Source organism: Ruditapes philippinarum, unplaced genomic scaffold, assembly GCF_026571515.1.
Source record: "Ruditapes philippinarum isolate M1 unplaced genomic scaffold, ASM2657151v2 ctg4508_1_1_1_1, whole genome shotgun sequence".
Taxonomy (NCBI): Eukaryota; Metazoa; Mollusca; class Bivalvia; order Venerida; family Veneridae; genus Ruditapes; species Ruditapes philippinarum.
The window spans coordinates 7,799-21,030 of NW_026852858.1; the positions used below are offsets into that span (position 1 = coordinate 7,799).

Consider the following 13,232-nt stretch of genomic DNA (forward strand, 5'->3'; position numbering starts at 1 on the left):
GTAATTCATTTTATTGTGCAATATGACCTAAAATTAACAGCGTTTATACGACTTTTATTAAAAATCTGCTAAAAACCGCACTGAATACGATTTTCAATTCAATTCTGAGTAAATTTCTTTCATTTTTTTTCTCTAAATTTTCTTAATTGCCCTATAGCTAGTTGATCCATGTTAGATATTTAATTTTATTTTTGTTTTGTTTTGTTTTATTTTGTTTTTAGGCACTGGGAACACATTGGCTCACCTTTAGAGTCTAGAGTATATTGCAAGAGTATACTGATCTAATACTTGCTTTTTGCTATCATTTATGTATCAGGACGTATCATGCTCAACACTGCAGCGCATCGAAGTAAAATCCACTTGTATTTCAAATCAAGAAGCTCTTTAACTTACCATATTTTATTTCAATACAAGAATTAAAATACTTCCTCTGGAATTTGTAAGTCCTTGTAAGTCCTTAACATACACAATGCACACTAATTATGGTATAAAAGTCAATACATGCTAGTATACATATCTATTATGAAAACATTATGCTTTTTTTTCTTTCAAATTTTACAGAAAAGACAGCTCTCGTAGATGGGTAGTGTTTATCACAGCTTGCATGTCGATGATGTTAGATATTGGTTTCATGTTTTCATTTGGAACGCTATACGTTAATATAATGACGACGTTTGCTATAAGCAGATCAGAAGCCGCAATGGTGCAGTCAATTCTGATGGCCGTGAGGTTTGGTACCGGTCAGTAATTCACTTACTAGTTAATCTTACTACATTGTACTATCTATCATGAACGGCAATGGTACCTACAAAGTGGCGGCATGGCCGAGTGGTTAACGCTTCGGACTAGTAATCTAATGATCGCTAGCCTCATAGGTTCAAACCCTGGGCAAGTCGTTGTTTCCTTGAGCAAGAAACTTTACACTCATTGCTCAGTACTGGTTGGTTCCAGGAACGGATTCGAAAGTGTGTTTATAAGCTTATAGCTTCCTGCACAATCGAACTAAAATAAATTCTGTATAAACCAAATATTGAAAAATTGACAGCAAAATAAATACGTAACACTTTACTTTTTCTTAATTGAATGAATATATTAAAAATAATACTAGTGTATACATGTATCTTGTCATTCAATATCACATAGCTAGATAATAGTTAATGTCTGCTCTGTTTCCAAGGAATGATAAGCGGCACAATTGTACAGAGGTTTGGTACTCAAAAGGCTGGAATTCTTGGCTCGTGCATTGCTACTTTTGGCCTCGTGCTGTCTTTTTTCGCATCTTCAGTTTTGTTACTTGATATAAGCGTTGGAGTTATTCTAGGTAATATTAAATTTATATTTTCATGTAGAAATAAATAATGACAAGTGCAGTATTACTAGTATGCTTTGCTTGAGTTATGTAGTATTGCAAATAGATTGAACAAATTTCTGCTTGTGCATACTTATTATGTTGCAATAAAATGTTGTTGTTGTGTGTTTTTTACTATTTATTTACAACACGAACGGCGACTAATGGCATTCTATCAATGAATGAAGCATTGATTCCAACAATAGATTTTAACATAATGCAACAGTTTTATTTAATATCAATTTTAACCATATACCACATATCCTGATAAAACCAGACACGTATTTTGTTAACGAATTAATTCATGGAGAGCCCTTATCAAAGGATTTCTTATTTAAAGCATGAAACATCAGTTTATTTAACATATAACACCTATCAACAAATGCAAATTTATTTTCAGATGAGAGTCATGGTGTTTCACATTTTAGGTGTACGTTCCTTGTTTTATCTTTCTTTACGTAAATCTGTCTATTTTCATTACGCTAATTGTATTTTTTCGTTACGTTAATTGTCGATTTTCATTTTTTTATCACATTAATTGTTATATCTTTCATAACATTAATTGGTTTTCATTTTATTAATTGTTCTTTTTTCCCATCCCGTTAATTGTTATAGTTTCATTACGTTAATTATTCATTCTATATTTTCATTGTGTTTATTATTCTAAATTCAACACGTTCATTACTCTATTTTTAATTCTTTGCATACTCTTATCGCTTGGTTCACTTCAAACATAAAACACATATTATTTTTTTTTAGAATGCTTATTTTCATTGCCTTCAAAGCTATAAAGGTATATTTTTTATATTATTCTTTTTTTTTCAATCTTTACTAGAAACTAGTCTTCATATGTCATATTTTGTTGAAATGTTAAAATGACAATTTTCTTTTAGATTGCTTTTGACGAAACTTGACAAAACCTTGGGGGAAACTCACGCGCAAGGCCATCTTCATCATTGACCTTAAGACGTTGTAGCTTTAATTTTCTATGATTTTTTCGTAATTTCCGAAATTAAAGGTGTTTCTATTGACAATAAGTGTCGTTGTATTCACTTTTGATTAGTTTTTTTCTGTTATAGATTATAATTCAATGAAATGATCTTGTGCTTATTTAAAGTATTTAAAATTCTTTACTTGTTAGTTTCTAAAGTTTCTAAACGTACGCTAGATTTTAAAGAGAAAATCAAATATAACTTTCATGATATGACTTTTCCAACTTTATTCCAAAAGCTGCCAACACAATTTAATTGCTTAAATTTTATTTTCAGCATTTGGTTCATCTTGTTTGTATATTGCATCTTCCACAGCAATAGCACAACAATTTGCTGGAGAAAAACGACACATTTTATTGTCAATACAAAGTGCAGCCGGTGGTATAGGTGGAATGGTTTTTTCATTCTTTTTGAAATATCTCAGGTCAAGAGTCTTTTGTATGATCTGTTAAACATTAATTTTGTTAATTTTGAATTTTTGATTGAACTACCGTAGTTTTTGTCATTTTCTATTAAAAAAAACAAGTAAATTTCCAGTTATTCATTGAACGTTCAGACTAGGTGTGTAAAATATAGAATAACAGAAAGAATAACTCTCATGTATTTCAGTAGCAGTACAATGCTTTTGTACCAGATATACCTAAGGAGAGCTTTGATAAATGAAAATATGATAATAACGAAGCTCATATAAAATGCAATGTCAAATTTGCAAATAATCTTTAAAAATAATTTTGAAATGTCGAAAAAAGAGATTTCACAAAGTTTATTTTAAATTGACAGTGATCAATTTGGTTTGAAAGGGACCTTACTCCTTGCTGGAGGAGTTTACATGCAAATATTACCTGCGGCTTTCTTGTGGCGGAGAAGTGAGAATGAGACACTTGGACATATGCCAAAGGAAGGAACTATATACTGTACTAACACAACCAAAGTTGCCCACCAAAATGACATAGATGTAGATTCTCTTCTGTCAAAGAGTGGTAACACTTACATGACTCATAAGAATGAATTTAGTATTCATGTTGATAATGATAATGGTGGTAATGCAGTGTTACATCTGACGAATGCTGACAACAGTAATAAAATCAATTCAAAATTAATTGCTGAAACGAATATATCCGTTTCCCTGACCCGACCTTATGATATGAGACTAATTGGTCGGAAGCACATAGGTATAACACTTAAAAGCAAGAACATCCGGCGTGAATCTATTGGAAAATATTTGAAAGATTTAGCATTAAACCCTTCTTTTGTTTTGTTCGCAATTGGACTGGCTATTGTATATCCTGCTTTAGGAATTCTATTCATCTTCATCGTAGATCTATTTTTAGACTCTGGTTTGAGTGAAGATGACGCTACTTTCGGACTTCTTCTGGTCCATATGTTTAGCATATTTGGTCGTCTGCTACCGGGTATTGTCATGCAGTCAAAGCATATCCCTTCTTTGTCTGTACCTATTTGTGCAGCTGTCGTAATGTCTGCTTGCATGACCGGACTGGTTACAGTCACAGGTCTGAGGCTTCACCTTCTTATGTTGGGTCTTATTGGAATACCGTATGGAGTGTTTGTATCAGTGTTTAATGTGACAACACTAAAGATTGTAGGGATAGACGGGTTGTCCAGTGCAGTTGGTGTTCACTTCACACTAAATGGTATAGGCAGTGCTCTGGCTGGACCTATTAGTGGTAAGTATCCGGGTATTAGAACTAAAAAGACATTTTATTTATAGTTCTTCTAAAATGGTTCACCAAAATGGTTCACCATAAGCTACTCTTTGAAACTGCCGAATAACATAATTTCATACTTAATTATTTCATTTCATTAATTATTATAGCTAATCACCTAAGCACTTAATCCAATTTTATTATAGCTAATTTTCATTTTCATGGTTGCTTTATAAAATATATCCTTTTTTTTCCGCTTCAGGATCACTTCGTGATAAAACTGGATCATACACGTACCCTTTTGGAATCGCATCAGGTGTAATACTTGTGGGCGCAATGTTTTTTACATGTTCACTGCTAATACGCAGAAAGAGTAACCGTGTACCACATGTATCCGAAAGGACTCCTTTGCTGCAAGATGCTCACTGACATAATATGTATACTGCAGTATAATGTGTTGGACTTGGAAATCGTCAATTTTATTAAATGTTATTTTTGATAAGCAGAGTTTATTCTTTTATACATACTTAATATATATTATCTTACACTTTGTTTGAACATACATTTACATAAGGTTAAAATAGTCTCAAGTTCTCTTTTTATAATAAATACGGTATTATTTTCCCTTAAAGGCCAGGCCAAATCTTTTGTGGTGTTATGTGTTCATGTTTGTCCATTTGTTATGGGTGATTGAACTGGTTTTGCAAGTTGAGTGATGGATGATTTATTTTGGTATGCAATTTTTAGCTGATTTGGTTCTGGAATGTAACATTTCTTAGTAATTTAAACCACTCCTTGTTTGACTCTCAAAGTGGAAACATCTATATTAGTTTACTGTCAGTAATTTCTTTATAGAAATATTTGCTTGTATCTTATATTCAATTTATTTATTTTGAAGAATCTCTTCTATCAAGCCTGGTATGTATATATGTATTTATTTATTTATTTAAGAAATTGTTTTAATTGTAATATGAATTGTTGTATAATATTTTGTATTATGTATTTTGTGTTGTAAAATATTTGTTTTGTAATATGATGTCTTATAGTTGTTTTATTTTATTACAGGTTTTATTCTGGATAAAATAAATATGAGCCGCGTCATGACAAAACCAACGTAATGCGTTTGCGACCATCATGCATCCAGACCAGCCTGCGCATCCGCGCAGTCTGATCAGGATCCATGCTGTTCGCTATCAGTTTCACTACATGTTATAGGGTTTGTAAGCGAACAGCATGGATCCTGATCAGATGGCGCGGATGCGCAGGCTGGTCTGGATCCATGCTGGTCGCAAACCCATTATGTTGGTTTTGTCGTGACACGGCTCATATATAAACATCATCAAAGTGTTTATTGTTGGAAATCCCACCACTACATACATACATGTATGTGTTTAATATAGCTTGATTGTGATGGAACTTGAAAAAGCTTTTTGTAAGTCTGTGGACCTTTCTCGAGTCCACTTGCATTTCTTAAAAAGATCCTATCCCATGCATAAAATACAACCAAGAACAACCACAACAACGACAGCAGTAATGCAGTAGCATCCAAATTTAATTCGCCCATGTCTGCCTGCGTAGGAAAACTTTAATCTTGCTGGTTTTTGCTGGGTGATGGATTCGTGAAATGTCGTCCTTCCATGTAGATCTTTGTGCCGAAAGCCGCTCTTCCTTGTGCTCATGTTTTTTTCAACATTTAAAATTAAATTATTTTAATTTAGAAATCACGAATGTGTTTATACAACTCTAATTATCGCGTTCCTGGACGACGATATATATAATTATATACTAGTAACCTACGCTTAGAAACTAAACATGTAAACAAATAGTAATTTAATGTTTGGAGTTGTTGACAAGTTTATTTCCAATATATGTAGTAAAAGTCCACCTTAAAAAAGTGAATTCATAGGTACAATAGCAAAAATACATTATTTATATATTTATTTTTATGGTTGTGGAAACTGAAAGTACAAAAAAAACCAACCTGTTGACATTTAGTCGGATTTGTTTAAAATTGAACATCAGTGGGCATACTTAAATTGCAAATTGTTGTCAGACATATTTTCAAGGATAAGAGTACCGGGACGCACATTAGATGTCAAATATATAAATTCGTTTTACATCATCTCTGTTTCTGTTTACATCTGAAACCAAGTGGTAGAGGCAGTTATATATAAAGGGAAGTAACCGCTTCAAAAAAGCGGACTTCTTTCGGCATTTGCAATTCATAGCATCATGGTCTGAAATTTCGCTACCATTATTTGTTTGGTCTGACGACCCAAACAAATAAAAACAATGATACTAGTGACATTTTGCGTTTATATTGCGACGTCACGAACGTTATTCTGTTGTATTATTGGCGTGCCCCTTGCTATTTGTCAACATATTGTATTGACTTTTTCATTCATATTGAGGACATGTTCCAATATTTGTCTCTTGTAAAATCGTGAACGCAAATTAAAAGGTGTTGACAATAGAACAACAGTCAACGATTTTTTTAACATCCCGCGTATATTAATCATGGTTAACGAGGATGCATTAATGAACAATACGAAATATACGTCGTACTGAGGTCATCTTGTATAATGAAGTCTGATGGTTTATGTAACAATATGGTATGTAATGAAAGAAAAGATGTAAGATATGAAAAGAATAGTCTCTATTTATTGTAACGTATCATTACAATTAAAGCTCAAAAATGAGACACCCCATGAAGCTCGTGTAATCGTCCATTCTCAAAGCTGCGTCATGAGTCCATTCAGTCGTCTCAACCCAAACCTCATCTCCAATGCCAAGTTGAACTACAGCAGTTCCAGATCCTTGAACATAGTCTTTGTGAATACGAGAATTAGCCAACACTCCTTGAATGTTTCGACCATTTTTCATTATTTGTCCTTCAATTCCACTGTTTGGTTGTACGAGAAGAGATGAAGAAAATATGTAGACGCCAGCTTTAGGGGCTGTAAAAAGTCCATGGCGACTGTGATAACCACCTCCGATATTTGTTACAACCGAGTCAAACATAATAACTTGATGCTTTGCGATATGGAAGGTATCATGAGAAAGAAAAGCTTGAAAAGCAACAGGACTTGTTGTTAGTGATCGATGCACACTATTCATTGCGTCTAGAACAGAAACAAAGCAATGTGCATTGTTTTGTATGTATAAAAACAAATTAGAGAAAATATTTGCAGATAATGTTAAAATTTTTGTCATACATTAGAATAAGTACCACATTTAAAAATGAGCTTGCATGCCATTTTATTTCATTCATGGTACATGGCTTGCATATTCACTTATAAGTCTTAAAACGGTATCAAAACACTATCTGCAATATTCACCAATTTCTTTTCTTTTATTGAAGAATTGTGATTGCCCTATGGATCTCCCAATTTTGTTCTGTAGTTATTGTGATGTTTAAATTAAGATGTCTACAAAACATCGAAATTTTCATTTGTAATCTTTGCACAATTATTAACAAATATTACCCTTCTTTATCCTTTCATCTAATATTCTTTCCAGAGACTGATTATCATGTTGTTCTCCATCGCGTTGAGGAATGAGATCACTTTTTTGTGACTTTATGATGTTTTCGAGACTTTTGATACGTTTGTCTTGGTCAAGAATGTATTCATTTTGTGACAGTATTTTATTCTCTAGGTTTATAAGCTTTTCTTTGTATTCTTTAGCTGAAAACAAAAAAATGCAAACTGTGTAAATATTTTGAATGAAGTTTCAATGATGATTTGATAAATTGTGACCTCATGCTTTTAGATGGAATGCGAGAAATAAATGTGTATTTTTTTTCAATTTGACTATTTATTCAATGTACGTGTGTTATTAGAACACACGAGAAATTAAAGTAGAAACATCATGCATTTAATCTGTTGTTTGTCATGACAAGAGCGGAATATAACGTCAAAAAGGAAAATGATTTTATTTGATTCTTTCAATTGAATAAATATCTAATCTTATATACACTGTATGAACTCAATGCAAGTGCATCCCGAAACGTTCAATAAATGCCGTTTTATCTCGAGGTTAATGGAATGCATAGCTCAGTATCAATATATGCGTCACAGAATTTTGGATCTATCTTTATCAAATAATCAAATATATTCACAGAAAACAATTTAGAAGATTTTCCCATGGCATGTTGTCTTGTATATTAATCCCGATTAGATTTGTTTGAACACAACAACACCAATACGCGGCGGTTATCTGTTTCATTAAAATGAAAAAAAAAATATAATGATATTTACATTCTGCTTTTAATCCTTGGAATATCTGTACAATTTCCTCTTCTGTAGACCCAGAAACTGCAATTGTAGTAACAAATGCATTAGCTAAGATCAAAAAGACTGTGCACGTCAACATATTCGCTAAGTTTTGTCAAGGCAGACTGGATTTTTTAGACCCTGTGAAATATCACAACCTGACTCTAATGAAGCAATTTCAGATAATCTCTTATCAAGACTACTTTTGCACTACAATCTAGTTAGATAATGGAATGTCGGTAATATTCACAAATGTCATATCGTGTCTGAAAGGACATCTATACTTTATAAATGGAATAAAATGTTACGACCCATTCGCTTATCAAACTGTAAGGAAATTGAAATATTTGATAAATGTTACATCCGTGGCGAGACAAACGAACCCCTGTTTTTCTTATACATGTACTTTTTTGAAGTCTTTTTGAAGTGTTATTTAAAGATTGTCTGATATAGTTTGAGTACTCTTTTACACAGATGCTAAATTGATATCGTGTGTATATGTTTTTTCCCTAAACAATGTAGCCATAGTCTTGTTAAGTGTTGGGTATTGGACCATTCAAGAAAAGCAAAAACATTCAAATTTTTATAGGTGTCGAACACTTAAAATGGAATACAGTACATGTTTAAATTCTCTTTCCATAAGGACTTGAGAGAATTTACTGAAACGCTAGCTGCCATGAGAAAAGCACGAGTATTCATTAACACATACTCGATCGTATACTATCAGCATATATAGACGATTCATCCCACTAGTTTTATGTTGCACTATAGAAAACCCTAAAATCACACCACAAACGGCCTACACGGTGTTAGCTGATACATGATTCGTGACGTGAACTTTATATTCAAATTTCTTATTTCATTATTAATAATGCCATAAGGTGTTAAAAGCTTCCTGTAGTCACTTATATATTTGAAAGACCATTTTCCTTTTGGGTTGGTGTTAGTCTTAATATAAAACAAATGAAATGTTAAGAAATCTTACAACAGAATGATCGACAAAATGGTATATAATTTATGATACTAGTATGTAATTTGTGCTTTGTTCTTTATTATAAAGCAGAAGGCGGTGCATTTCTAAAATGCATATGCCACGTATTCATTGAACATATACAGTCTGAAACGGCAGAAATATAGCACAATATTTCATTGCAACAATTCAATTGAAAATTATCAAATAAGTGAATAACACCGTAACGTAATTTATTTTAAAACATTTCATTTGCCCGGTGTTTTGTTATTAATTTTTGATGGAACAAACAAGGTGTCACCTTGCCGACAAAATTGATCATTTTGGAGTGCAAGATAACTGCACACAATTAATACACAGTTAATACGATTTAAGACAATATTAAGGGACCAGATTGTTGCAACTGATCTCATTGAAAACGAGAGATTCTCTAATTTAAGCAGGAATCTGTCGATTTTATGTGGCCTTTGAACAAAGGCCAGCGCATTCAATATAATTTATGTGAGGGCTTGTATTCTGTCTGAGCATATTTGAATGTCTGCGCTGTTTTCCGGGCATGATTTAATTTTTGATATAAGCACCAGTTGCAACAACTTGTCTCGTTAAAAACATGAGAGGATATAGTGGGCATAAACAGTTTTATGTTGCCTTTTAAGAAAAATCTTCGAATTTTCATGATTTATTTTCACGAGTTTGGATACATAGCGTTAAATTATCATGATTTTCTTGACCATTGTTAGGTTATTAGTTTGAATAAATTAATATTTTTTGTTTGAAGTTTTAAAAGACGAATGTTATTAACAAAATGGCCTCTCAAATTAAATTTTGTTAAATGTGTGTATTCAAATAAGGACTTTTGTCAACGTACAACCAATAAATTGGCCTGCCTTACACTCAGGTTTTAATTTAAATATCTGCATTTTGTGTATTAATCAAAAATACAAATTGATCAAATTTGATACTGGCCTTGTAAAAGTTCAAAAGTGGTCTTTCGATAACAATTGTAACGACATGTTACTCTATAAGAGTTCACGAAGCTGATTCATTATAAATAATAAAAGAAAAACACATTGTACATTGCACATTATTTTCTATTCGTTTTATCTATTCTGCCGTTCATTTATACACAACCACCTACTCGTAATGTCATTCTTGTTCATTTAAAACTTTACTTGTTATAGTAACACTGACGTCATTTCACGCGGAAACACTGTCATGTCAATCAATAACAGACGAGTATTTTGATAGCCTGATAATATTTTTATTAAGAATTAAAAAACGACCTTCCTGGAGGGCATTATAGCTTGAAGTATAAAAATCCGACCTTCTTGTAGGACAACTTGGTTGACTTATCATGAACACTTGGAAATATATCCGTTGTTAAAAATCTTCATTAATTTTAATATTTACTGTCAATCAATTTTGATGAAAACTTTATATGAAAACATGTATTAGGAAAGCATTCGTTCGTTCGTTGTTTGTACTTATTTTTATTTAAAAAAAAAAAACAAAAACAAAAAAAAAACATGAAAATTCATGCATTAAGAATTCAATAAATTGTATTCAAGGATTCTTTTGAAAGTAAATGCATGCAAATGTTATATCTTTTTATCATGAATGGAAAATTCCAATATTAAACATTTTTAAAAACAACGATATTTTTACCTAAAACTTTTGATAAATTTACTTTGGTCAAAATATAAAACATATTAATCATAAAGTTTATATTTAACAATAATTTGGAGCATTATCAATTAGTTTGTTACTTGTACGTGTTAGACCGGGACAAATCCGCCCGTACAGAATATTTTCTTACGCATCCCTTGACAGAAGTATCACAAGAAGGCCTATTGGAACAAAACTTTGTCATTAAAATAAGTTGCCTATATCTTACATAATCCAAACAATTTTTACGTAAAATAGATATAAGATAAAGAAAAGTCTGTTCTATATCGGATTACGCTTAAGGCAAACAACAAGAAAATCAACAACAAACAGCAACCACAACATAAATATTTTTGTCATTATTGCGTTTGACACATAAAATTAATTGCTGTTACAAATAAGTTATACAAATCAAAAGATAACTCGGTGTAATAATATTGTTATAACCTTAATCATCTGCTCAAATATTTTATCTGTTTGCAATAGAAGTAGTAGGAAATGTATGATTCTAAATATAACTTTAAGAATCAAGTTGTGCCAGAAGCGTAAGTCAATAACAAGAGAAATCTTATCAGAAAACATATTGGCATTTGATGTCTTCTATCCGTATGGATCTAGTCCGGTGCAGTTAGCGATTTATTGAGCCAACGCATAGTTTCACTACACTTCGCAACTTTATGTCTTTTCCCACAAACAATTTAAATAATAGGAAACAAAAATGATGTCATTTCCGTGCAATCACTGCCACGGTTTTAAAATTTGCGGAAGTGACGTAACATTATCTTACAAGCTGTCGTTTTGGCGTCTTTGTTGCTTCAAGCAAGGTTAGAGAAATTCTGTTTAATTAGAAATATATCTAATTTTTGTCGGCACCATTTACCAATAGTCATGTTGATGTGTGTTAACCTGTATATCTGTTACTTTTTTTCTTTTTTAATCCTCACTTCAGACAAGACTATAGTATCGGTGATCACGCACCAAAGTAGAATCCATAAAGAACGCCATAAACGACGAAATTGAAAGTATTGCAGTGTCGGCTCATGGACGGTAGTGGTAATTGCCGCTGTCCATGCCCCAATCACCGACTTAAGCAAAATTCAACATTAAAACATCGAAATGTTAAAATTTTGAAGATGTTTTAATGCGGCGGTTAGGCCTATCACGGAACCTTCAATGAGACACTTTCTTGTCATTCCAAAAAAAGTCCAAAAGTAAAAGTATGTTAAAGACGAATTTCAACATTATTGAATAGTTATTAGATCATATTGGATATATTGCAAAATTATACAAACTTTCCGGACAATAGTAAAGTACATGAGTTAGTTACTAGTATTCGATAATAACGAATATCTATGCAGATGGACCTTCGCAGTTAATTATAGATTGGTAAAGTCACCGACTTGTTTTCATCCCTGTTATTGGCATCCGCACCGAAGCGCGACGCCCCTTATGGAATGTAATCAGATTTTGTGAAAGGGCAATTGCAACATATCGGGCCTTTTCGTCGGTTATAAAAGCCGATCATTCCGATTGGTTTGAAGGTGCTTGATTATCAAAAATGAAATGTTGCGATATGTACAACGAATAGCGAACTGGAGAACTTCGCAATGCAAACATATTCAAATGAAATTATCTTATCCGTCAATTAATGTTCGGTTTTTTTATAATTTCGTACACAGTGTTATTATGTATTGCTGTACCTATTAATAGAATGATGACATTAACATGGTGAAAGTCCGAAAATCTATTTATAGAAGTAGTTTTAGTTTAACGAAATGGTAATTCGTGTCACGCAATGGTAATAAATAAGGAACTGTAGAATTTTGCAAGAAATTAAATGCAAACATGTCTTGTCTGTCGTCCGCCCATTCATAAATTTTATATAATTATGGTAAAAACCAATTAACCATTGAAAAGTTTATAAGAATAACTGGTCATCAGATGTCTTCTAGTTCATCTTCACTTGCTGCATTTCTTGCTTGGACGCCCTTTGATGCTTTGCATCAACGCTTTTCTTGTTGTTATTATTATTATTATTATTATTATTATCATTATTATTATCATTATTATTATTATTATTATTATTATTATTATTATTATTATTATTATCATTATTATTATTATTATTATTATTATTATGGATCGTCCGCACTTATTTAAAGTGTTGGAGATGCTCTATAACAAAATTAAGCAGCACCTCCAAATTAGTTATTTAACTAAGACAATTTTTATGAATTTGATTTTAAAATACAGGAGACGTGTATACATCCCGCATTAAAAAGCAAATACCTATCACCCGTTAATCATACACAATTTGTT

General features: G+C 32.0%; 2 protein-coding genes across 4 annotated transcripts; one reads left to right on the forward strand and one right to left on the reverse strand.

Annotated features, from left to right (window-relative positions):
- The first annotated feature begins 1,124 nt into the window (after positions 1–1,124).
- LOC132726514 (monocarboxylate transporter 12-like) lies at positions 1,125–5,098 on the forward strand. Of its 3 annotated transcripts, XM_060711863.1 has the most exons (6): positions 1,130–1,321; positions 1,749–1,778; positions 2,242–2,317; positions 2,617–2,764; positions 3,121–4,025; positions 4,267–5,094. In XM_060711863.1, exons 4-6 carry the CDS (start codon positions 2,733–2,735, stop codon positions 4,431–4,433), a joined length of 1,104 nt encoding a protein of 367 aa, XP_060567846.1. In that variant the 5' UTR covers positions 1,130–1,321; positions 1,749–1,778; positions 2,242–2,317; positions 2,617–2,732; the 3' UTR covers positions 4,434–5,094. The 3 variants fall into 3 exon arrangements, with proteins under 3 accessions (XP_060567829.1, XP_060567846.1, XP_060567838.1); XM_060711855.1 differs by having other exon boundaries at positions 2,242–2,764; XM_060711846.1 differs by lacking the exons at positions 1,749–1,778; positions 2,242–2,317 and having other exon boundaries at positions 1,125–1,321; positions 4,267–5,098.
- A 1,545-nt stretch (positions 5,099–6,643) lies between these two features.
- Positions 6,644–8,473, reverse strand: LOC132726507 (multimerin-2-like). Its single transcript, XM_060711836.1, has 3 exons — positions 8,264–8,473; positions 7,490–7,690; positions 6,644–7,126 (listed from the first exon to the last, which is right to left on the reverse strand). The coding sequence occupies exons 1-3, from the start codon at positions 8,376–8,378 to the stop codon at positions 6,687–6,689; spliced, it is 756 nt and encodes a 251-aa protein (XP_060567819.1). The 5' UTR covers positions 8,379–8,473; the 3' UTR covers positions 6,644–6,686.
- Positions 8,474–13,232: the final 4,759 nt, after the last annotated feature.

What these genes read in the sequence shown, in the direction of transcription:
- LOC132726514 (XM_060711846.1), top strand. Translation starts at nt 1,180, where the DNA reads ATGATAAGCGGCACAATTGTACAGAGGTTTGGTACTCAAAAGGCTGGA. An exon ending in AAGCGTTGGAGTTATTCTAG is followed by an intron (nt 1,322 to 2,616) that starts GTAATATTAAAT and finishes TTTTATTTTCAG; the next exon opens with CATTTGGTTCATCTTGTTTG. An exon ending in TTCTTTTTGAAATATCTCAG is followed by an intron (nt 2,765 to 3,120) that starts GTCAAGAGTCTT and finishes TTAAATTGACAG; the next exon opens with TGATCAATTTGGTTTGAAAG.
- LOC132726507 (XM_060711836.1), bottom strand. Translation starts at nt 8,378, where the DNA reads ATGTTGACGTGCACAGTCTTTTTGATCTTAGCTAATGCATTTGTTACT. An exon ending in CCAAGGATTAAAAGCAGAAT is followed by an intron (nt 7,691 to 8,263) that starts GTAAATATCATT and finishes TTTTGTTTTCAG; the next exon opens with CTAAAGAATACAAAGAAAAG. An exon ending in AGATGAAAGGATAAAGAAGG is followed by an intron (nt 7,127 to 7,489) that starts GTAATATTTGTT and finishes TTTCTGTTCTAG; the next exon opens with ACGCAATGAATAGTGTGCAT.